The sequence below is a fragment of the Penicillium malachiteum genome (assembly GCF_028827825.1).
Source record: "Penicillium malachiteum strain IBT 17515 chromosome Unknown utg000002l:1.0-8849297.0:1.0-8852440.0, whole genome shotgun sequence".
Taxonomy (NCBI): Eukaryota; Fungi; Ascomycota; class Eurotiomycetes; order Eurotiales; family Aspergillaceae; genus Penicillium; species Penicillium malachiteum.
Window position 1 is genome coordinate 6,419,955 of NW_026643095.1, and position 21,278 is coordinate 6,441,232.

General features: G+C 47.4%; 11 protein-coding genes across 11 annotated transcripts; 6 read left to right on the top strand and 5 right to left on the bottom strand.

The window, feature by feature from the left end:
* On the top strand, nucleotides 1–195 carry N7483_005368 (2-5-dichloro-2-5-cyclohexadiene-1-4-diol dehydrogenase; the record flags this gene model as incomplete). Its single annotated transcript, XM_057088805.1, has 1 exon — nucleotides 1–195. The coding sequence occupies one exon, from the start codon at nucleotides 1–3 to the stop codon at nucleotides 193–195; it is 195 nt and encodes a 64-aa protein (XP_056948634.1).
* Nucleotides 196–1,119: 924 nt separating this feature from the next.
* On the top strand, nucleotides 1,120–2,076 carry N7483_005369 (uncharacterized protein; the record flags this gene model as incomplete). Its single annotated transcript, XM_057088806.1, has 2 exons — nucleotides 1,120–1,253; nucleotides 1,320–2,076. The coding sequence occupies 2 exons, from the start codon at nucleotides 1,120–1,122 to the stop codon at nucleotides 2,074–2,076; spliced, it is 891 nt and encodes a 296-aa protein (XP_056948635.1).
* A 760-nt stretch (nucleotides 2,077–2,836) lies between these two features.
* Nucleotides 2,837–3,993, top strand: N7483_005370 (homoserine dehydrogenase; the record flags this gene model as incomplete). Its single annotated transcript, XM_057088807.1, has 2 exons — nucleotides 2,837–2,867; nucleotides 2,918–3,993. 2 exons carry the CDS (start codon nucleotides 2,837–2,839, stop codon nucleotides 3,991–3,993), a joined length of 1,107 nt encoding a protein of 368 aa, XP_056948636.1.
* Nucleotides 3,994–4,196: 203 nt separating this feature from the next.
* N7483_005371 (uncharacterized protein) lies at nucleotides 4,197–6,206 on the bottom strand (the record flags this gene model as incomplete). Its single annotated transcript, XM_057088808.1, has 9 exons — nucleotides 4,197–4,397; nucleotides 4,451–4,536; nucleotides 4,590–4,672; nucleotides 4,738–5,047; nucleotides 5,105–5,492; nucleotides 5,554–5,612; nucleotides 5,669–5,893; nucleotides 5,970–6,092; nucleotides 6,164–6,206. 9 exons carry the CDS (start codon nucleotides 6,204–6,206, stop codon nucleotides 4,197–4,199), a joined length of 1,518 nt encoding a protein of 505 aa, XP_056948637.1.
* Nucleotides 6,207–7,788: 1,582 nt separating this feature from the next.
* On the bottom strand, nucleotides 7,789–8,394 carry N7483_005372 (RPEL repeat-containing protein; the record flags this gene model as incomplete). The annotated part of the gene is made up of 3 exons (XM_057088809.1): nucleotides 7,789–7,961; nucleotides 8,088–8,188; nucleotides 8,261–8,394. The coding sequence occupies 3 exons, from the start codon at nucleotides 8,392–8,394 to the stop codon at nucleotides 7,789–7,791; spliced, it is 408 nt and encodes a 135-aa protein (XP_056948638.1).
* Nucleotides 8,395–9,279: 885 nt separating this feature from the next.
* Nucleotides 9,280–10,675, bottom strand: N7483_005373 (uncharacterized protein; the record flags this gene model as incomplete). Its single annotated transcript, XM_057088810.1, has 2 exons — nucleotides 9,280–10,463; nucleotides 10,555–10,675. 2 exons carry the CDS (start codon nucleotides 10,673–10,675, stop codon nucleotides 9,280–9,282), a joined length of 1,305 nt encoding a protein of 434 aa, XP_056948639.1.
* Nucleotides 10,676–11,227: 552 nt separating this feature from the next.
* On the bottom strand, nucleotides 11,228–12,271 carry N7483_005374 (sulfurtransferase; the record flags this gene model as incomplete). Its single annotated transcript, XM_057088811.1, has 2 exons — nucleotides 11,228–11,285; nucleotides 11,364–12,271. 2 exons carry the CDS (start codon nucleotides 12,269–12,271, stop codon nucleotides 11,228–11,230), a joined length of 966 nt encoding a protein of 321 aa, XP_056948640.1.
* A 262-nt stretch (nucleotides 12,272–12,533) lies between these two features.
* Nucleotides 12,534–12,994, top strand: N7483_005375 (anaphase promoting complex subunit 11; the record flags this gene model as incomplete). Its single annotated transcript, XM_057088812.1, has 4 exons — nucleotides 12,534–12,675; nucleotides 12,728–12,759; nucleotides 12,843–12,906; nucleotides 12,966–12,994. 4 exons carry the CDS (start codon nucleotides 12,534–12,536, stop codon nucleotides 12,992–12,994), a joined length of 267 nt encoding a protein of 88 aa, XP_056948641.1.
* A 1,613-nt stretch (nucleotides 12,995–14,607) lies between these two features.
* On the top strand, nucleotides 14,608–15,483 carry N7483_005376 (SDR family oxidoreductase; the record flags this gene model as incomplete). The annotated part of the gene is made up of 1 exon (XM_057088813.1): nucleotides 14,608–15,483. The coding sequence occupies one exon, from the start codon at nucleotides 14,608–14,610 to the stop codon at nucleotides 15,481–15,483; it is 876 nt and encodes a 291-aa protein (XP_056948642.1).
* Nucleotides 15,484–15,808: 325 nt separating this feature from the next.
* Nucleotides 15,809–16,832, top strand: N7483_005377 (uncharacterized protein; the record flags this gene model as incomplete). The annotated part of the gene is made up of 2 exons (XM_057088814.1): nucleotides 15,809–16,339; nucleotides 16,386–16,832. 2 exons carry the CDS (start codon nucleotides 15,809–15,811, stop codon nucleotides 16,830–16,832), a joined length of 978 nt encoding a protein of 325 aa, XP_056948643.1.
* A 505-nt stretch (nucleotides 16,833–17,337) lies between these two features.
* On the bottom strand, nucleotides 17,338–20,983 carry N7483_005378 (putative kinesin family protein (BimC); the record flags this gene model as incomplete). Its single annotated transcript, XM_057088815.1, has 2 exons — nucleotides 17,338–20,460; nucleotides 20,516–20,983. The coding sequence occupies 2 exons, from the start codon at nucleotides 20,981–20,983 to the stop codon at nucleotides 17,338–17,340; spliced, it is 3,591 nt and encodes a 1,196-aa protein (XP_056948644.1).
* Nucleotides 20,984–21,278: the final 295 nt, after the last annotated feature.

Here is a 21,278-nt window from a genome sequence, read left to right on the forward strand (position 1 = left end):
ATGTGGAGTAAACACTCCTATGTTTGTTGCCGCTGGGTCGAAGAGGAAATGAATAGCATGCTGGCCACTGTGCCACTTGGACAATGGGCTGAGGTTGTAGACGTTGCTGCCCTGGTGACTTTCCTCCGCAGTTCTGATGCACGGTTCATCACAGGAGGAGCTCTGAAGGTGGATGGAGGGATTGTATTGTATTGAGTTATCTTAGTCTCCTGCACAAGTACGGAGTAGGTACTTCAATAACAATGTTCCTGTAGTCCAATTGAAAGCAAAAGGAACATTGAAATGAGAACTTGAATGACAGTGGAGAATTGAAGAACAAAGAAGCAAAAAACCAAAAATGACCTCGACGTGACTCGAACACGCAGCCTTCAGATGGTACCAGTCGGCGAACCAACGATATTGGAATCTGACGCGCTATCCAGTTGCGCCACGAAGCCACCGATGATGTCATAGGTGACGCGTTAGCCATCATGGACCAATTGAGTATTGTTTGGTCTAAACTGGTTGTTTACTTCGCCCAACTTCATTGTTCAAATTTCTATTTCCAAGTCTCTATCTCCATCTTGCTCTTGAACCTTGGAAGTCATGTTACTAATAATTTCCATATTCCAGAAATTCAGTGTGACTCCAATTCCCTGCGTATATTTTATTTCCAACCTTCCAACCTTCAAATGTTCAAATTCGGTGTTTGAACTGGAACTTCAAGTTGAAGCAAGTCCGGGTCTCCAGGGCACCTGGATATATGTATTACATAGTGGGTAGCCTGATCTATTCCCAAACAGAACTCTCCACAACTCCGAGTCAAGCATTTGAGTGCCCCGAGTCCGATTTAACAAGCGAAATCTTGGAGAGAGTTTAAAATGCTCATTTAACTGTCTCATATCAATCTATTAACATTTGAAGGATCCAAAATTTGAAATGACACCTTGGAAGGATTGTGTGGTGTCCAAATCGGAGTCTCACGGAAACCGATCGGCTATGCAATGCGATGAAATGAGGGGGTGCACATCGTCCCCAAAATTTGAAGCCTGATTCCAAGGTTTGCATGTGAAATCTCTCCTCAATCTTACATTTCTTGAACAGAAACATTTCAGATGCCCAAGTGTTGAAATATTGAAAATGGCATCAATAAAACCCGATCGTACCGTTGTGTACAAGACAGTAGGATCTCTCCAGATTCCTATGGACATATTTCTACCGAAAAATGTCAGAAACGCACCAGTGATTTTATGGTTTCATGGTGGTGGATTACTGTAAGCCAGGAAATCCCTTCATGAAAAACAATGATTCCCGTACCAATAACATTTGAACGCACTCAGTCAAGGATGCCGCGACTCTATTGCCCCTTACCAGAGGGATGGAGTTCAAAAATATGGCTATGTCTGCATCTCAGCCGATTATCGCCTGGCGCCACAAGTGAGCGTGGGTGAGGTGTTCGAAGATGTGAAAGACTGCATTCGATTCATTCGCAATAACCTCTCGTGTCTTCTCGGGGAAGGTTTGGTAGATGCCTCACGTCTTGCAGTTTCCGGTAGCTCAGCTGGAGGGTTTCTCACTCTACTTGCTGGTCTTTACATCGATCCCAAGCCACATGTTATTATACCCATTTATCCAATCACCGATCCACTGGGTACATTTTTCAACAAATCCCAGCCAGCACCAAATGGGCGCTATTCGGCCTCAGAAGAGGAAATGGCAGTCCATCTGGACGTGAACGCACCCCCGATAGCTAACAGCGGCAAAGCCCCCGAAGATCCACGCAGTAACATGTATGTGTATATGCTGCGGACAGCGACGTTGGCGCAACTATGGGGAGTAGCTGGAAACGAGGATGATGTGGCTCCGTATAGGATCTCCCGACGGATTCATGAGTACGGTCTGCCACCCACGTATCTATTGCACGGAGATGCAGACACAGCTGTTGGAGTCGAGCAGTCGGATGAAGTTGCCGGTGCGATCCTTGGATGTGGGGGAACTCTTGAGTATGAACGTCCCCACGGGGAGGATCACTTCCTGGATAAAGAGGATGACTACCAGAACGACAAGCTTTATAACTTTGTGATGAGATATCTGTAAGGTCTCGTCGGAGAATATGCTCTTTCAAGTTCATGTGAAACATAGAAAATCAGATTAAAAATAATTTGAATATCATTTCATTCATCTGAGCTTCGTAGGAAACCAGCCCAATAGATAAGTAGTAAGAGCTACTAAATTTTCATTCATACTTCTTGCCATGTCCACCAGAATCGTAGCACATAATCTTAAAATTTAACATCAGGATGAAAAAAGAATTCCAGTGCTTTTCATCCCTTTGGTACTTGATTCACAATATCAAACCCGGATATTGGGACATTAAACATCATCAGTCCGTGTTCTCGCTGTCTTCTCATAAATCAGTTGGAACAACTCGGCATGACAGTCCAACGGCCTGTTCCAGCAGCCATCTCATTGTGTCCACGACATGGCGAAGTCGTAAATATTATCTTGGAACGAACTCTTACTCCTCTTAACATGATTTTGTGACGTGGAATTGCAGTAAATCTAGCCAGACTTACAGCCACACTGGGTTAGACTTGCAAATTTTGCACATCATCAATGTCCCACACGCATACTATGCTTAAAGTAGCCATTCTTTCCTAAGGTCAATCATTGTCATTTAGCGTGCATTTTTCTCGTTTCTTATTCCCGAAATTGTGTCATTTATTTACTGCTGAATTTGGGACTAAATTAATCAGGGATGAGTCAGACTAGAATCCTGCAACATCTAAATTAACTCCAAATTCCTCTTCCTCGTCGCTGTGTACGTCATTGATGCCATTGAATTATTCTCAAAATAATGACAAATTCTCTTTATCTTGGAATCGTTGGCATGTATACCAGACTTCTCCCTAGTGTACCCGTACTAACAAAAAAGCAGGGGTTGGAGGAGTGGGAACAGCCTTATTAGAGCAACCTGGGCGAATTTCCAATCCACCTAAGTTGGTGTTACTTTCCCGCTCAACGAAGACATTAGTAGTGCATACTCCGTCATACTCGCCCAGTATCCCTTTTGAAGCCTGGGAAGTTGCTGCGGCTGCACCATCAATAACTACCGTCGACGCTCTAACGCCAGAAGAGATAGCCGCGTATCTTGGTTCGGCTCCTGGCCGATCGATTTTAGTTGACAACACTTCGGATCTCACGCTCGCAAAGGCCTATCCGATATTTTTGAGACAGGGAATCTCTGTTGTGACCCCAAATAAAAAGGGGTTCTCGGCTGATATCTCGCTATGGAATGATATCTTTGCTTCAGCAGTGCAGGGAAATGCATTGGTATACCACCAAGCAACAGTGGGAGGAAGTTTACCAGTCTTATCAACACTGCGAGACCTAATCGCTACGGGTGATGAGATTGTTAAAATCGAAGGCGTACTTTCTGGCACTCTATCGCTTCTCTTTGACACATTTATGCCAGCGGCGGGGAAGTCGGATGCGAAGTGGAGTTCTCTTGTAGCTCACGCGTTGCAAATTGGATTTATGGAGCCTGATCCACGCGACGATTTGAATGGTATGGACTTTGCGCGAAAATTAACTATTCTTGCGCGCGTCGCTGGCATTCAAGTTACCGGCCCGGAGTCCTTCCCTGTCACATCGCTCATTCCTAATGCACTCTTGTCTCTTCCCTCATCTGCTGAAGGTATTGCTCAGTTCATGCGTGATCTACCTAATTATGATGAGGATATGGAGGTGGCAAAATCGCAAGCTGAGAAAGAGGGCAAGGTTCTGCGTTATATTGGCAGCATTGTTATCTCGACTGGTGAAATTCAGGTTGGTATGCGACACCTTGATCGAGATAATCCGATCGCAAATCTCAAGGGAAGTCAGATTGTAAGTATTTATACGAAGAGATATGGGGCAAATCCCCTGGTTCTGAAGGGTGGTGGTGGAGGTGGTGAGGTCACTGCAATGTGCGTGATGAGTGATCTTCTGAAGGTTATGGAGAGATTGGCGTGAAATTCTCCAGACTGAGAGAAATTGAAACAACTGTATAGATGATCATTTTCAGATTAAAAAAGTCAATTCTATACACCATGTTCTATCCGAATAATAGCATTTCTCTCATTATAGGATGAATCACTAACTTTAAAAGACTATATCGCACATTTCTGCAACAATCTAATTCTTCAACAAAATTCCTTTCTCCCGCCGGTTTATATCTATGCGTCAACTTGCTCATATCTCTCTTCAATTGGCTTCTCAATTCGCTCGGTGTTGATCGTGCGATGATATCCAGGAAATACGGTTTTACCACGGGTCTCAAAAACACCGCCTGTGATACCACCTCGCTCGAACAGGTGGTCAACATCCTCCAATTCGAGGCCCTTCGTTTCAGGGAAGAAGAAAAAGACCATAGGAATCTGTTCTTGTTAGCTTCGATTTTAGGCTCCTTTGTATCGTTCGGGGAACATACCCATGCAAAACAAAAACAAGCGAAAATAATGAAAGTTTTCCATGAGATATTATCGATCGCAGTAGGTGTCACTTGCACCACAATAACTTGAAAATGATAAGTATCAGGTTGATATTTGCGTTATCCAGAATAGACTTACAAACACAGATCCAGTTGACAAATCCAGCGAAGGCTTGGCCTCGGGCTCGAATGCGTGTAGTCGTGATTTCACTAGGGTAGAACCTGTGTCAAAGTTAGAAGTTTGCACGGTAGGCGATAAGACACAACGAAAAGACATGAAGAAATACCAAGGCACAGGTAGATATCCGAAGCCGAGGAAGATCTGGAAGAGGAAGATGAAGGCAGTCGCAGCGTATGCACATGTCTGGGTGCCAATAGACAGTAAGACTGCTACCAGAATAAAGCAAGTACTGAGACCAGCAGCCGAGATCATAAGCGATGAGCGTCGTCCAAACACATCCATACTCCATAGGGGGATGATAGATCCGACCAAATAAGAGAGAGATGTACAGCCACTGAGAATCAGAGACAAGTTCCGAGAAAGGCCCACAGCATTTTCGTACACAGTTGGTGCATAATAATTAATCATATTTGACCCTTAAAATAAGTTTAAATTAGTTCATTTCCCGGAAATTTAGGGAGGATGATTCCTACCTGTGAACTGCTGTTGCACATTAACAAGGCCAGCCAGAATCATCCGACGGAAATTCTGAGTCTTTCCTCCAGTCAGAAGTTCCCTGTATTGGAAGGGCCCACCAGCGGACTCAATCTCGAGAGCAGTCTCAATCTGCCGACGGAGATGAACCACCTCGGGTGTAGATTCATCGGCTGGCTGTTGAATTTGGAGACGAGCTAGAACCGAGGCAGCCTCATCGCTTCGATCTTGCTCACAGAGCCAGCGAGGTGTATCAGGAAGGGAGATCATTTGTACTACCAGACAGACCGCGAAGAAGGCTTGGAAACTAATCGGGAAGCGCCACTGTACTGGTGATTCGATGAAACTAAGTCCGTAATCGATCCAATATGCGATACATAGTCCGACCTGAAAATATCCGTGGTTAGCTAGCCCTTGCATTCTCCGTTCCCATAAACCTGGTACTCACAATTGTAACAGTTCCTTGTGCGGAAAGAAGCCGACCACGACGTTCTGGCCGAGCCATCTCTATAAAAAGTCAGTCAGTAACTCCTTGGTTGCATCGTCTTCGCGCTATTACTTACCACTCTGATATGTTGGGACGGTACTGCTGTTGATCCCGTTACCAAAACCAGTCACAACACGTCCAACTAAGAACTGTGCCCGTGTATACGAAGAGCCTAAAATGATGGTGCCGATGACCATGATTGCGCCTCCTGCCATGATCATCTTCCTTCGGCCCAATTTGTGGCCGACGACGAAGGCGAGTAGACATCCGACCGCACAACCAATATCATAGATCGATGTTACTGCCAGTGGGAGATGAGTTAGTCAAGACAGAATTTTCAAAAGACTCCATGTTCAAATGTTATATCATGAGCTCACATATTCCTTGTATGTTGGAGTCTGGATGACCAAACTGTTTTCCAAACTCATTGTTGGCTCCAATCAAACCACTCATAACACCTTGATCATAGCCAAGTAGGAGAAAGGCTTGACAACTCGCGGCTATATGGGGTTAGCATTGTTAAATACCAACTGGTGTACAAATTATAACTGAAAATAATACTCGAACATACCTGTCACAGCCCAATTCAAATATCTTCCACGAAGTTGGCCCATATTGCAGTCACGTCTTCAAAGAAGCATAGCACAGAATATGAATCGATAGATTTCAATGAGAGGAGATTCCGGGGTCCTAGCAGGTTTTCATCCTCTCCACAAATTGATACATGATGATCATGGTAACCTCGTGGTGTTGATAGACCGAGAGTTGGCTTCTCGGTTCACATTATCCCGGCGTTACATTGGCATTGGCTCGTTAGAGAGCAAGATCCGGGGATATGTGGAGTCGAACGTGGAATCACCCCGCACAACTGTGGATTGACGCGGCCAGTTCAGGGTGCAGGATAAGTACATGTAAGTAAAATTCGGCAAGGATAACTAGGCTTCGGCAAGGGCTTGGTGGCTTCTCGAATCCTTCACCGGGAGTCCCGCTACCGAAGCCACCGAAGCTTCTTTTTAGGGGTCATTATGGACCTTGTAATGAGCTCGCGGAATGCCGACCCTGGACTGGAATTCCACTTGGAAAAAAAAGATCACATATTTGAAGAAAAACTACATGCGGTAATGTCAAGCTTATCCCGATGTTAGGACAGGCTTCATTTAATTTAATACACTAATAATTCCTGAGAGAGCTTGAGACCAACGCTATTTGAATAATTTTTGACCTCATAATCACGTGCTACAGCTTCTTTTTGAGCGCTGTATATTCAAAATTTCTCGTCCTCGTTAACCTTCAATGTCCAGATGTTAATTAAGACGACACCTTGATCAAGTCTAAGAGCACACCCCGAAATCAGTGGCCAATCAATCGATAATCCTTTTATTCGATCACGATTATCCCATACTTTCTCTAGTCATTGAGGGCAAAAGAAAGTATTTCATTTGTTTGAAATTGTAGCACTTGAAAGAGCCTAGCTATCCATTGAGCATAGAAAAGATGAATCTTTGTTCCAAGGTTGGAGAATTTCAGTAAGGGGATGTACCTGGCAGTGGCCGATTCATGTAAGATACACCACTTGGCAAACAACTACCCTGCACCATATACTTCGACTCGGAGTATGACCTTGAAAAATTACCACAGAATTCATTTTAAATCGTTTTTTTCTTTTTAAATTATGTTATGTATCGCGATGCGAAATCGCGTGCAGGAGGTGTCTAGTAGCATCTACTACCTAATACCCCAGGTATTGAAGGGCCCGCTGCGGGGAACACTGCCGTGGCAGTCTGGACTGGCAGATACACACCACGACTCCACACCCTAGCTCTATACAGGACAACCATAATTTCAATGTACAAAACGTTCACCCTCAGAGAATACAATATACGAATCCAATCATAATAGAAATAGAATTTGCGGGGAAGAATAACTAAACTCATATCGATAGGGCGTCACAGTGACATCACCACCCGTAAAACGAAGATGACGTCCTAGCACGATTTGAAAGCCGACCCCACAAAAACGAATGAAAGAGTGCGTTGAAAGCATTGAAAAACACCAAAGACAAAGGGAATAAGTATGAAAAATCATAATTCTCATCAGCCCTCACATGAATATCAGAGGCAGGGGGATGAAATCTGATAGACACGCCATTGAGCCCGCGTAATCCCCAACCCCCCAAGGACACGTATAATAGGAAAATCAAGTAGAGCGTGGATCTTCATCTTCCTCAAGAATACCCTGAGAAATCAGTTCCTCAGGTCCAGGCCGGTTCTGAATCTTGTGTTCCAGATTATCGGCGAGCATATGGCGCTCGAGGTCGCGAGCATGAGCCTGAAGGGCTGGAGCGGTATTGGGGGCGGGGAGAATGTTGCCTTTGTTAGTTAGTATACTGCCATACCAACAGCTTTGTAGGTAAAAGGGACATCTAAGATCAACAATCCATGTAATTTCAAAATGAGGGGAAAGGAAGAAGAAAAAGGAATATCAGGGAGATATACGTTCCACCAGCTCGTCCCTTCCAGGTCGCTTTCCCAGATTCTTCTTTAGTTCATCTGTGGCACGCTGCCGGGCAAGCTCCTGATGGGCGGCTTGCAGAGATCTGTTGAACCATCAGGAGTCAGTTATTGTAATAGCACCTTGTGGGTCAGATTGGAACGGGTATGTTCCATACGGAGCAACATTGGTGTCCAGCAAGATGTGGCGGTCTTTGAGGTCCTGAATCTCCGGGCGGGTCTGAAGGTGCTTCTCAAGGGAGTTGCGACGCTCAAAGGGGGCGATGCCCAGGGAAGTCTCGTCAATAGGCATGATGATAAGGTGATTGACACTGAAGAAGGAATGTGTTGAATAGATATAAACCCAGAATAGAAGGGGGTTGAGAGGTTCTTAAGGTTCTTAGGGGAGAAAGGAAGTTGAGGAAGTGACAAAGTCAAGTGATGTTTGTCCCACGGGACTGTCACGCGGGGAACTTCAACTTTATTTTAATTAAGAGGATTTAAGCCCCATTAACAACTTTGACAGTTAAATTTACGGCAATTTACGGTAAGAAATTATGTAAGATAACTGATGCGATTCATTGATAAATCAAGGTCTCAGGGTAGATATCGGGAAAAATGCAAAATCCACTATCAAAAGCATGATCCTCAAAAATCACACTGCAGGCAGAGAGAATGAGGGGAAATGGAATGAAGAAAACAAAAAGGAAGCAAAAGAAACTTCTCGCAAGCGGGAAGAAGAGAGATAGAAAAAAAAGAAAAGAGGCTCACGGCAACCCGTCACTGATTTCTTCCAGGGGGAAATTCCAGGGGTAGGAAAAAGCACACGTAGGGCTCCTCGTAGGAAAAGAAATAGCCTCCAAACAGCAGTCCCCACCACGAGTCGAATCGAATCGAATCCTCCAATGGATTGATCGCGTTCGGGTTTGCGACTATGTTGTCGATGTGGTATGGGAAGTCATACTGTGGAATGCGTGTGTGAAGGGGAAGCACATAGCGAGAAGGAAAGACGTCCTGCAGACAAGCACAATGACGGCATATTTCCTCTATTATGTGAGGTGCCTGTCCTGTGAAAGGGAAGAAGACAAATTCGTGTCCAAACCCGACTGGTTCTAGATGCATTGATTCATAAAATGGTCACTGGATCTGCCAAGATCCACAAGGGAAAGCGGATCTCAGTAGATCTGGTTGTGTATGATCAAGGAACCCAAAGCTTACCGCGTCCACGTCCATTTCCTCGAGCTGCACCACGATTTTTCCCACCGCGACGTCCATTAGGACGGCAGGGACCTCCGGAATTGCCGCGGGAAGGACCTTGCTGGTTGTTGGTATCTGCGGTCGGGGCAGGCTTGCTGGGTCCACCTAGGGATCGACTGAATGAATTTGGATCGATAGGTTGAGTTGGGACCTCAATGGCCTTAGGTTCGGGCGCGGGCACGGCCGCGGGCACGGGTGGTTTGGGGGTGGTCTTTGCGGCAGCCTTGCGAGCTGCCCCGCCTCGAGCACCAGCACCACGAGAGGGAACCTTGCCATTGCCACGTCCACGGGGAACAAACACCAATTCATCTTCGTCACTGTCTTCCTCATAAGAAAGGAGAGTCTTGGGTTCCGAAGTCTGAGTTTGAGTCTGGGTTTGTGTCTTCTCGACGTATTTGCAGCGATTCTTGTACTCGCGCTCCTCGTACTGAATCGCAGTGCGCAACTGCAGGATATTCTTCACGCCAATCCCGAACTTCTGAGCCCATGCTTGAGTCGCATTGTCGTTGGATACAAGAATGCAACTTTTGGCGGAATTCTCGGCGTCCGGGCCACTGTGCAACCGCCACAAAAGAGCACGCAGCAACGGGCGCAGAGCGACCGGGGCCGAGGGAATGGTGGATGCAGACAGGGTACGTTCATGGCCGGGCTTGAATTTCTCGGATTTCGGTGCGCTGACATTCTCGTGCTGGGCACATTCGGGGCTGGTGCGTGAGCTTCGGGAAGAGGTGCGCGAGGCTGGCCCACTTGGGGTACCGACCGAGTTGATGGAGGGGGCCTCGGGTTCCTTCTTGAAGTTCAATTTACTGAGCAGCATCTGCGACAAATCCTCGGTTCTAGTAACACCAGTAGTACCCTGTTCCTCGATAATTGGCTCGGCGATTTCGACGTCAGCGGCAGCATCTGCGTCACTGGGGGCCTCGGGTTCCTCCTCGAATTCCGGTAAGAAGAATTTCTCCGCATCCTCCCAGCGCTCGTACTGTTCCATCGGACCCTGGAGGGTGACTCTTTCAGCGGCGATATGGTCCTTTCCAGAAGTAACTCGGTCAAGAAAGCGAACGGCCTCGCGAGCATTGATGGCAACCTGCGATCCCGCCCGCTTCAATGCATGCAAGCGCTCGAGGGCTAGAGATAGGAAAGTCAGTAAACTAATGCTTTCGGCATGTCAAAACTCCAAATTTCATGTAGCCCAAAATGAGTCAAAGTGAAGACCTACTGTAAAGAGGGACAATGAGGTCGATGGCACCGTTGGTGGTCCATTTCTTGATCTCGCTAATGTTGGTGGTTAGAGCCGTCTCGTCCACGGCGCAATGGAAGACCTTGCGCCCGGTCGACATGGCGAGAAGAAACGAATGTCGGTCGAATAATGCAATGGAATTTTAGTTCTGCCCTATACAGGGGAACTAGTAAGGTAGACAGCCGCGACTAGGAAGGGGAACTATCGGGTCAGCAAAAGAGATCCCACGAAGGAGGGTTGGGCGGGATCGAAGGCTATGAGAATGTGGGGACGGCGGGAGGTTGGGAACCGTTTGAAATGACTCACTGTGTAGAAGCAAGCAGGGACTCATCTGCAGCATCTTTAAAATGGTGCAACCCAGGGGAAAGCCGTGATGTGGGGATTGCGAGATCAAAAATGAGTCGATTCTGTCCGTCGAGCTGAGATGCGAATGCTGACTAAGCGCGCTACCGGGGCAGAAAATAGCAACTATAACAAAGAGAGAATAAAGAGATGAGAGAAAGAAGTTGGTTCTATTATGCATTCGGGACATCATTGAAAGTCGATAGAGAAGAAAGAACTGCCGCCAAAGGTGAAGCCAAAAACGAAGCCAACCAGCCCAGCCTATCCAGTTCCATGCCCGTCATCCGTCACTTGCCCGTCACCGCAGCTCTTACTGCTTCACCTTCTTGATGAGACCATCTGACTCCTTCACTCGTTGAGCCCATTCGCTACGAAGTGTTAGTATATAGTTTCAAATAGGATTATAGAGAATAATATAAGGAGTTAGGAATTGGGGTGGTACTTACGTCCAGCTACCATCGTAGACTCGGCGCAGGTTGGGCTCACCATATTTGGCTTCAGCCAGCGCAGTCTCGATAATAGTAGCAGTAACTCCAGTTCCACATGAGCTGATAATTGAGCGTGTGGGATCCACTTGGCGCTCTTCAAAAATCTTGCGCAGTTCCTCAGGCGAGCGATATGTCTTGGTCTCCGGGTCCAATAATTCCTGGAACGACATGCTCTTAGAACCAGGAATGTGGCCAGATGACAGGCCCGGGCGCGGCTCGGGATCAGTACCAGCCCAACGACCATATGAGCGAGCATCCAGAATCTCAACTTCTTCAGCGCCTTCCTTGCCATAATCCAATGCCAATTCCTTCATCTCACGGAAGGAGATCACCAGCTTGGAGTCATATGTCGGAACAGGATACTTGCTTTTTTCGACCGGGGCAAAATCACCACTTTCAGTTGGTAGCCCCTCGCGATTCCACAATCGATAATTGTTAAGTAGGTGCACATTCGGATGGCCGAAGACACGCAGGGTCCAGCCCACACGAGGGGCACTGAAAATTCCCAGCTCTGCAGTATCGTAAACAACCACTTCATCGTCGCGACGGATACCCAGTTCACTCATTGCTTCGGCGAATGTCTCACAGGTCGGCAGCATGTGAGGGTAGGGTGAATCATTATCTTTGACCGCATCGATATCGAAAAAGCGAGCCTGGGGAATACGAGACTGACGGAATGATTCAATGCCCGTACGTCCTTCTGGATCATTTGGCATAAACCAGGCAGCACATAGAGGGATAACTCGCGGTGAGGTGGAAATCTTGGTGGGCGGGTTCTTCTTCAAAGCTTCGTTCAGTTCCTTGGGGGTGACTAAGTAGGAAGAAAATGAGATTTGGCGAGTACCGTTGGGAATTTGAGCAGCCATGGTTGAGCGAAGTGCACAAAACGAACGAAATGCCGAGAAAGCCATGATATTAAAAAGGAGGGGAGTGACGAGATAAGTGGGCTTACTCGTCTGCTATGAAACGGAGGAGTGTGGAGCTGGCGTGAATTGGAGTGCGGAGAAACTCATGTGATAACGAAGCCGATAACGATAACCGGCCGATAAACAAACCCGGGCTTATCGGTGATTTCTCCCTTTGCAATCCTTCCATGATTTTTGAATTGATTCCTCCATCACATCAACCATGAAGGTCAAGCTCAAGAAATGGAATGCCATTGCAACCTGGCATTGGGATATGCCCGAAGATGAAGTCTGTGGTATCTGTCGTGTCCAATTTGACGGAACCTGTCCGACCTGCAAATTCCCGGGTGATGATTGTTCTCTCCGTAAGTCGCAATCAATCTATTTCTCCGATTCCTGACTAATAGCTTCTGTTAGTACTCGGCAAATGTGGCCATTCATTTCATATGGTAAGACCCAGAAGTCAAGTTTCGCGCGGGGTATTTACAACAAGGCTGACGGACATGGGGCTCCGTTCCCCGGCTATTAACAGCATTGCCTCTTGACCTGGATCGAGCAAGAGACGTCCAAGGGCCTATGTCCTATGTGCCGACAAAGTATGTATTGAGAATTCTCGCATCCAATTTGGAATTTATTGATTGCTAATTGTCTATAGAATTTGAATGGAAGCAAACTGAGGAGTAATGCCACCTGTGTGTTTGTTTACATGTTGCTCTATGATGGCGTTTAGTGGGTAGTTTTAAGGATACTCTTTGGTTTGAGATGGCAGGATTCCGCTATCTTTGCATATTTGGCGTGCTATGAGGTTCTTACCGTGCTGGTCTAAGTGGTTATTGTTTCATGGTTTATTGGGGATGTGTAACACCCCACCAATAAGGATATCCATACAGGAATACAATTTTCTTATCAAATTTTGATTTATAAAGCTCATTGTCATGATTTCTGTTGAGCAAGGCTAATGAGAATATGTGGAGGTTCTGTTGAAGAGACTGCGAATTAAATCTTTCTTTTGAATGAACCAATTCTAATATTGAATCACGTCAGACACTAAGAACGACCGATGTCCAGCGGGGCAAAAGCTCATGAACACTGGGTGATGCTAATGGTATAGCTACTGCATACATTATTTCTTGCATAGTATCCCCCAGGGCTGAACTTAAGCGTCATGTTCAAGCCTCATAGTATTGGACTGTCCAATACCACCTGGGCATACATACCTCCAGGGCTATGTATGACCTCAGATCTTTGGACATAAGTCATGCCGCGGCAGTACTGAACCGAATTCTCGTCGTAGTCTGCCCATTTGAGTAATAATTCCAGTTAAACAGATTACCAAGAATCAGTAACCATTTTGCTCTTTTGTCATCGCGGAGCCAGCTTTCAACCAGTTGTAATATCTTGACAGTTGGATCCTGGCGCCTGGAAATTTAGGCCTGGTTGGCGATCCGGCAACTTTGCTCGAACCGAGCCACGTTGCTTGAATGGCCTCAGAAAACTCATGTCGTCGGTAATTGGCATCGGACTCGATAAGAGTATTCGATACTAGGTTGTGATTTGCTGTCGATTGCCTGCTGTTGATTTTCAGCACTACCTAGCTTATATACAATCCGCTAATTTATTAACACTAACCCGACACCGCCAATGCCCACAAGGGCTATTATCGACCCTGGGACCGAGATCTTCTCGTGTATCTGATCGCAGCGTGTCGCCACTGACAAAGTCTAGGTAAGGGGGCTAGTGGATTTTCCAGTTGCTCCGGGTAAGCGGTGATTAGTTAATTTTAGTTGGTAACATACTATCCGATAAATTTCGGGGCGTTAAGATATATTCGGGCTCGACAAATTATGTGAACTCTGGGCGTGACGTATTGGCGGTGGGTCGCCCACACCGCGGCTTTGTCTAGCCAGTGCAGACAGCCTAGATCCGACCCTAGTGAAGTGCACTGGGGATAGAATCAGGATTCGGCAACAGACCTTCAAATATTTGGTATTAATCTGTGGGCCTAACTAGGATCAATAGATACGACGTGCAGATGGCCTTTGTTGATTGGTTTCCGGGATAGGAATGCTATGTACCGGACAACAGTTCTTCCAAGGTTTCAGGACACCCAAATGAAGACTCGGAGTATCATCACTTGAGGTGTTCCCCGACAAGAATAATTAAAACATAGATACGTACAGGCTTATATAGATGTCCTCCTCCCCTCCGACCAGCAGCAGCACACACCCTCCTAATCTCAATACCATCCTTTAAGAACACACAATCAATCCATTCATCCATCCATCCATCTATTCATTATGGCTACTACCTCCCGAATCTGGCTTATCACTGGCACCTCATCCGGACTTGGCCAAGAGTTGGCTAAAGTGGCCGCCCAGGGCGGGGATCGCGTGTTAGCTGCCACACGTAGTCCGCATAAATTAGCCAAGCTCGAGTCAACCAACCCTAACATCAAGGCTGTCTACCTAGACCACAACGAGCCCCCAGCCCAGATCCAGGCAGCGGTCCAGACTATCCTAGCTGTCTATGGCACGGTCGACATTATCGTCAACAATGCCGCCTACGTGCAGACAGGCATGCTTGAAGAGGCCACCCCAGAAGAGACTCAGCGTCAGTTCCAAGCCAATACCTTTGGCCCTCTTAACCTTTACCGCGCCCTGCTGCCACACCTACGCGCTAAGGGGTCGGGAACTTTGGTCACTATCGGCTCCATGGCCGCCTGGTACCCTATGGCTGGCTGCAATTTCTATAACGCCTCTAAGGCCGCTCTGCGCTGGCTCGGACTTGGGCTGGCGGGTGAAATCTCCCAGTTCGGTATCCGCCACTGTTTAGTCGAACCGGGCTTCTTCCGCACCGAGTTACTGAATTCGACAGCCAATATTACTATGACCGCAAAGTCATCGCGTCTATTGGCCTACCAGGAGGTAAACGACACCACCGACTCCAACTTCGCCGCTTTTAACGGTGCCCAGTTGGGTGACCCTGTAAAGGGCGCCCAAGTCATCTACGACGTCGCCACCACGGGAGTCGCCGAGGGTAAACCTCTACCTGTTTTCCTACCCTTGGGGAGTGATTCCAGCGAAGAGATTGGCAAGGCCGCATCTGAGACCTTGGCAGCGATTGAGGAATGGCGGGAGATTAGTTCTTTGACGGACTTTCCCAAAGGTTCGTAATTATGATGTACCCGGTATCATAGCTTCAGTATACACCTAGGACTTATTCTTGGGATTCAGCTAGTAATTCCAAAATGTTCGTTAATTGTTGCGAGAATATTCTGTACTGTCTAGATTGAATCCTATGATTCCAGCTTACTACATAGGGCATATAGATGCCCAGGTGAGAATAAATGATTCTATTGGCTAAGATAAAGTATCACCGGACCCACATTGGGACCACGTGATATTATCGATAAGAACCGGGGTCTAGAGCTCCCGAGCTCCGACTCTACGAAGTACGGTCGATCATCCATCTCCAACACTGAGAGATGTAGTAACCGAAATGTCTTTGAACAACCCAACCCAGCCCATTTCCTACTCATCAGCTCAACCGGAAACCTCACATGAAATATCTTCTCCCCGAGCGGAAGATATACATCCTCAAGAAGATCAAGAGCAAACCACAGACCATGTCACATCCCCGCACGGAACAGCAGAGGAACCCGGAACCGCAGCTGAAGCCCACGATGCAACCACCCAACCAGCAACTTTCCAGCCTTTCTTCACATTAATAGAAGACACACAGCTGGGGGAGTACCGCCATCCAACAGTACACTATATCTTCTCCGACGACGACATAGACATCATTACAGCAGCAGCTCTCCGCAGTCTGGAGACCCAACAGGATGCGCTGTCCAGCAGCAAGAAAGAAGAACTCCATATCGAAGAGCACGGGACGCCAGAACAAGAAAAGTCCTCCCTCCTTCCACCACCTATCCCCGGTGTACGAGAGAACTACCTCGTTCTAGACGTGGAGCCCGTGCCCGCACCAGAAAATACTATAACACCAATACCCACACAACCTACGGGTCTCGTGAATCCCGGTCCCTCAAATACTATATCTACCCTCCCCCGCGCAGCAAAGTCCTCTGGGCGCAGTGGCAGGAGCCTCAGTGCCACCCCAGTTCCGCGTCACATCAGCAAAGAGCTTTTCGCCAACATGGCAAGTTCTTCAGAGTGAGATATCCCCGGCACCGACTTTTGAGAATGATGCTGTGGGAGAGACTGGTGGACATGGGTTCATGCTGAAAATTCAAGGGACCGGTGGATTACCTTATATCTCTGACTCTGGGAAAGAGACTGGACCTCGGCGGCTGGAGGAGATGATGGATCAATTCGCGAAGAGAATGGCAGAATTGCAGACTATAATCGATGCTGAGGAGGTGGCAAGTACGAAAATCCAGGACGAAGTGGATCAAGAGGAGGAGAAGGAGAAAGGAAAGGACAAGAGCGAAGGGCTCACTGAGGATGCGCCACCGGGAGACACTGACGAGAAAGATGCTGTGGATCAGCAACTGCAGATATAATGGCCTGCGTATGTATTTTGAGAGTGATGCCTTTACGAGCATGGCGTTCCTGGTCCCTTTGACTAGCATTGGTTTTACATTAACGATACCATCAATCTACTTCAACATTTTCTTCTTCAAGGTTGACTTATAGCTTGCTCAAACGGAGAAATTTAAAACCTGAAATAGAGATTCAACCCCAGTGAGGTATTTGATTAAGACCAATTGGGGTCAAGTTAAAACTACATCAATAGATGTCTAACCAACCAACGCCATGTTGAAAATGCATCTTCTATCAAATCAAAGACAATGGTAATTCAATGAAAGACAACAAAGAGAGAAAAAGGATCGAGTAGTCAATGAGTGAAGTATGCTACAAATTTATCCGGAAACTCCAGTTCACCAAGAACCAGCGACATTGGGTATCAAGTATCGTGATATATGCCACATTCAAGCGATGAGACACAAAAGAAAAAGAGAATCGAAAGGGAGGAAAAGGAAGGGAAAGAAAATAGAATGTGTCCAACTAGTTGGATGGAGGATTACGGGTATACCGTCGGCCTCCTGGGACACCAGATAGGGGAACATTTTCGCGACCCTCCATCATGCTCGGCAGTTTCTTGGAGAGCATTTTCTGAGGCCGCTTAGTTTCCGCAATACTTGCTGTGCTCTGAGATCTAGACTGTCGACGCTTGACAGGTGGCTGCTCAGACTCGTCCTTCTCGGGCGTTGATTTTAAATTCGCCAAAGCGTCCTGCGCCTCGGTGTTAGGCTTGGTAGCCTGGGTGTTATCTTCGGCGAGGTCGGAGGTGACAGGCTTTGCGACGTTAATATCGACCTCCCTAAGGCCGCTATTGTTATAAATCGCAGGGTTTGGTGAAGGCTGAGCCTCGACTGGCTCTACGGGATCACTGAAGACGAAGTTCTTGGACGGAGATGCGGCAGGAGAGCTGGAAATAGTGGCAGTTGGTGTCTCCTCCTCATCGTTGAAGGGCAGAGCAGTAAACTGTTTGGATGTTCGGTGGCGAGAACGAAGACGATCATGCGGTTCTGTGCGTGGCAAAGAGGCAGGATACTCATATTTGCGTTTCTGAGGAGTAACACCGGTAGGAATGTATTCCTTCATTGGGTGGCTTTGCATAGTTTCTCGGAGGGCAGCCAGTGGCCGGCGTACCTCTCCTTGTAAAGGTGTGGTGGAGTCTTTCAAGCCTGTTGTATGCAGGTTGGCATCTTGTCGAAGTTGACCAGCGCGTTCGCTAAAGCCATCCAACTGGGTTTGCATAGCAGCGCGGGAGTCCCGGACATTCGTGGTGATCGCGGCGAGGCTAAGGAGTTGTGCTTCGTGGAAGTGACCGTTTTGAGAACGAGCCTTCGCAACAAAGTCGTCAAGGGCTTCCATTTGCTTGCTCATGTCGCTCATCTGGGCGTCTACAATACGCACCGTTTCTTGATGGACAGACTCAGTAGCACGTTGAATGGAGACATTGCGCTGATCAAAGGCTTCCCAATCATTTTGCATCTTGGTCTTGATCTCAACCCTGGATGCCACGACATCTTTCGCAAATTGCTCCTCCTTGAAAACCCATTCATCAACTTGTCGGTCATATTGCACTGTGGCTTGCTCGAGGGAATCCCCAGAGGCGGAAATATCTGTGCGCAATCGATCCATTTTGTTCTTAATGCGGCCTGACTGCCTTTGGCTTGAGTCCTCTAGCATATGACGGATCTGGGATAAAAGGCTGTCTCGCTCGGTTTGGGCATGCGTCTGCTCTTCCTCCCATACCTGGGCTAGGTTGGAAGAAGCTTTGCGGCTTGCCTCTACGGCCTGGTGGTTGGATTCTTGCAGTTCATGACGGAGGCGGCTGATCTCAGTCTTCTGTTGTTCCAGATGCTTTGCCATATTCTCAAAAATGGTCTTGAAATCCTTTCCTAAGGAGCTGTAGGAAGAGTGCAGCTGAGAGTGGAAGTCTGAAAATTCACCAATAACTTCCTCCGAAATACGTGCAGCTGCAGCCGAAAGTCCATTGAGGCCCTCTCCAACCTTTGATTTCACCTCTTCACGAAGAACTTTGATCTCTTCGAGAACCTCATTCATTTCGTCATGAGCCCCGCTGGTTTGCCTTATGGCGGCAGCTTCCACCTCCTTGAAGACTGAATCAGATTTTTGAAGCTTGGTGCTAGTCGATTTGATGGTCGTCATTTCATTGCCGACGAAGTCGTAGATGCGACTTGACATACCCTCAAGGAGTTTTGCGTGTTGTGTTTGAAAGCTTGCCATGCGTGCATCAATTTGCTGTGTAGCAGTACAGACTTCTTTGGTAGATATTTGCCAAGTTTGGCGGTTGTCGGTTTCCAGATCATCCTTGCGCTCGATTTTAGCATGCAGCCCATCAACGTCCTCCACGGTGCCGTCCAGGATTGCTAGGAGGTCCTCGCCAAGTTCACGCAGTTTGTTCTCAGTCAACTGATGAGCCTTACGAACTGTCGTCTCCTCATCCAGCTTGTCAGAAGCGCTCTTCAGACTTAGCTCGGTTTGCGCCAAAGCGCCGCGGGTCGATCTGAGCGTGTTCTGAGTGGTTTCATTGTCCTCCTTCAGTGTTTTGAAGCTGCCCGTGAGAGCAAATAATTCCTGAACTTTGTGTCGTAGGCTGGATTCCATTGATTCAATCTTGGCCCGCTGTTCCTCGTTCACAATTCGCCGAGATTCGCTTTCCATAGTCATCTCTTCGTATGAAGCAGGTGTCATATAAACACCGTTACGGTGGCGAGTAGCAATAAGCTCACTCTTGAGCTTTTGGTACTCTATTCCAACTTCACGCAGTAACTTGCTCTTGGCGACAGGTGAGTTAATTTGGGGCTTGTTGCGAATATTTTTCGCCCGGAAAGCGTAATCCAGTGTCGAAATTGTTTCTTCCAGATTGCTTCGCACCGGAGAAACGGTGGCGATGATGCAGGTTTTTGTATGACCACCCAGGGAATCTTGCAATAGTCGTGTGAGTTTCGACTCTCGATAAGGTATATGTGAGCTTCTGTCCACTAGAGCATTGATCACTCGTCCTAGCGTAAGCAGACTCTTATTGATCAGCCCTGCTTCAGCCGCTCGCTTGTTCTCTGCACCACTTCGTCCGATGTTCTCGCTACCAGCCAAATCCACCAAGTTCAGTTTTCCATGGCTGACATAGTCCTCACCGGACTCTGTAGTGCGATTTGTGAGAACCGAAATTGTAAAGATCGTATGACTTCGCGAACTAAGGTCATTGCATTTTGTTGCAGCCACTTGTCGCTTGAGACTGCCGTCCTGTAAAAGTTTGATACCAGAAGAGGCAGAATGAATATAGGTCTCCTCCATTCCTTGGACCACGGTGGATGGTTGACCCTTCTTCTCGTTTTCAAAAATCTTCAACTTCGTGCTGTCATCAAAGGCGAGCAAATCACGCAATTCTTCGTTGTAAAGTTCGATGAAAGAGCACTTGACTGTGCTGTCGGTGTCCTCGAGTTTGTTGAATAAAGAGTAGAGCGTTCTTGGAATAATACCCGCATCGTCTGAGAGAATCCCCAGTGTATCGGTCATATCTCCAGACATTGTATACGTCTTTCCGGTACCGGTTTGTCCGTATGCGAAAACTGTACAGTTGTATCCTGCGAGCATCTACAGCGGTGTTAGCCAGGAATCGCAAAACTCGAGAAAGAAAGACAGTATTCACCTCGTTGACAATTGGCAGCACAGTTTCCTCATACACAACAGTCTGATCTGCAGCTGGCGAAAACACCTTGTCGAAAGCATATGTCTTATTTGAAAGCGAATTGGGTCCCATAGACAGATCCACTAATTTTCCATTAACACCTTGAGTTGACAAGACAACTCCACTGTTCTCCTTGATCTCGCGATCATTACGACCGCGACAGCGTACTACCACATGAATACTGGTATCCTCGTTGATTTCACTTTCGAAGTCCCTCTCCTTTCGCTTTCCCGCCAAGCTTGCCTGGTCAGTGCCAAGTTTGGAAGGGCGCCCGGCGGCCTTTGTACCTAGCGCCGTCGCAGGTTTTGTAGTGACTGTTGGAGATGCTCCTCGTTCTGGTGCAGCGGAGCCGGCCCGTCGAGTCGGTTGGCGCAAACCCGTTCGCCTCGCCGGGATGGATGAGGCAGAAGGCCGAGTTGGGCCAGCCATGGTTGATCTTGCGGATAAGATTGAACAGCAAGACACGAATTTGTCGGGTACGGAGTTTTTCAAAGCATTGGTTTCAAATGATGAAAACGTGAACGTCAATACAGAAAGGCTGTGGATCGTTAAGATTGTGGAAGATGCATGGGTGGAGCCATTCGGGCAAAACATAAACAAACCCCACGTGACATGTCCCCATCTAGACGTGGGCATGTTGGTTATCGACAAATCTCCACCGCCTACTATGAATGTACTAGCGTAATGGGGTCATCCCCCCTCTCACATGACTGGTGGAGCGTCA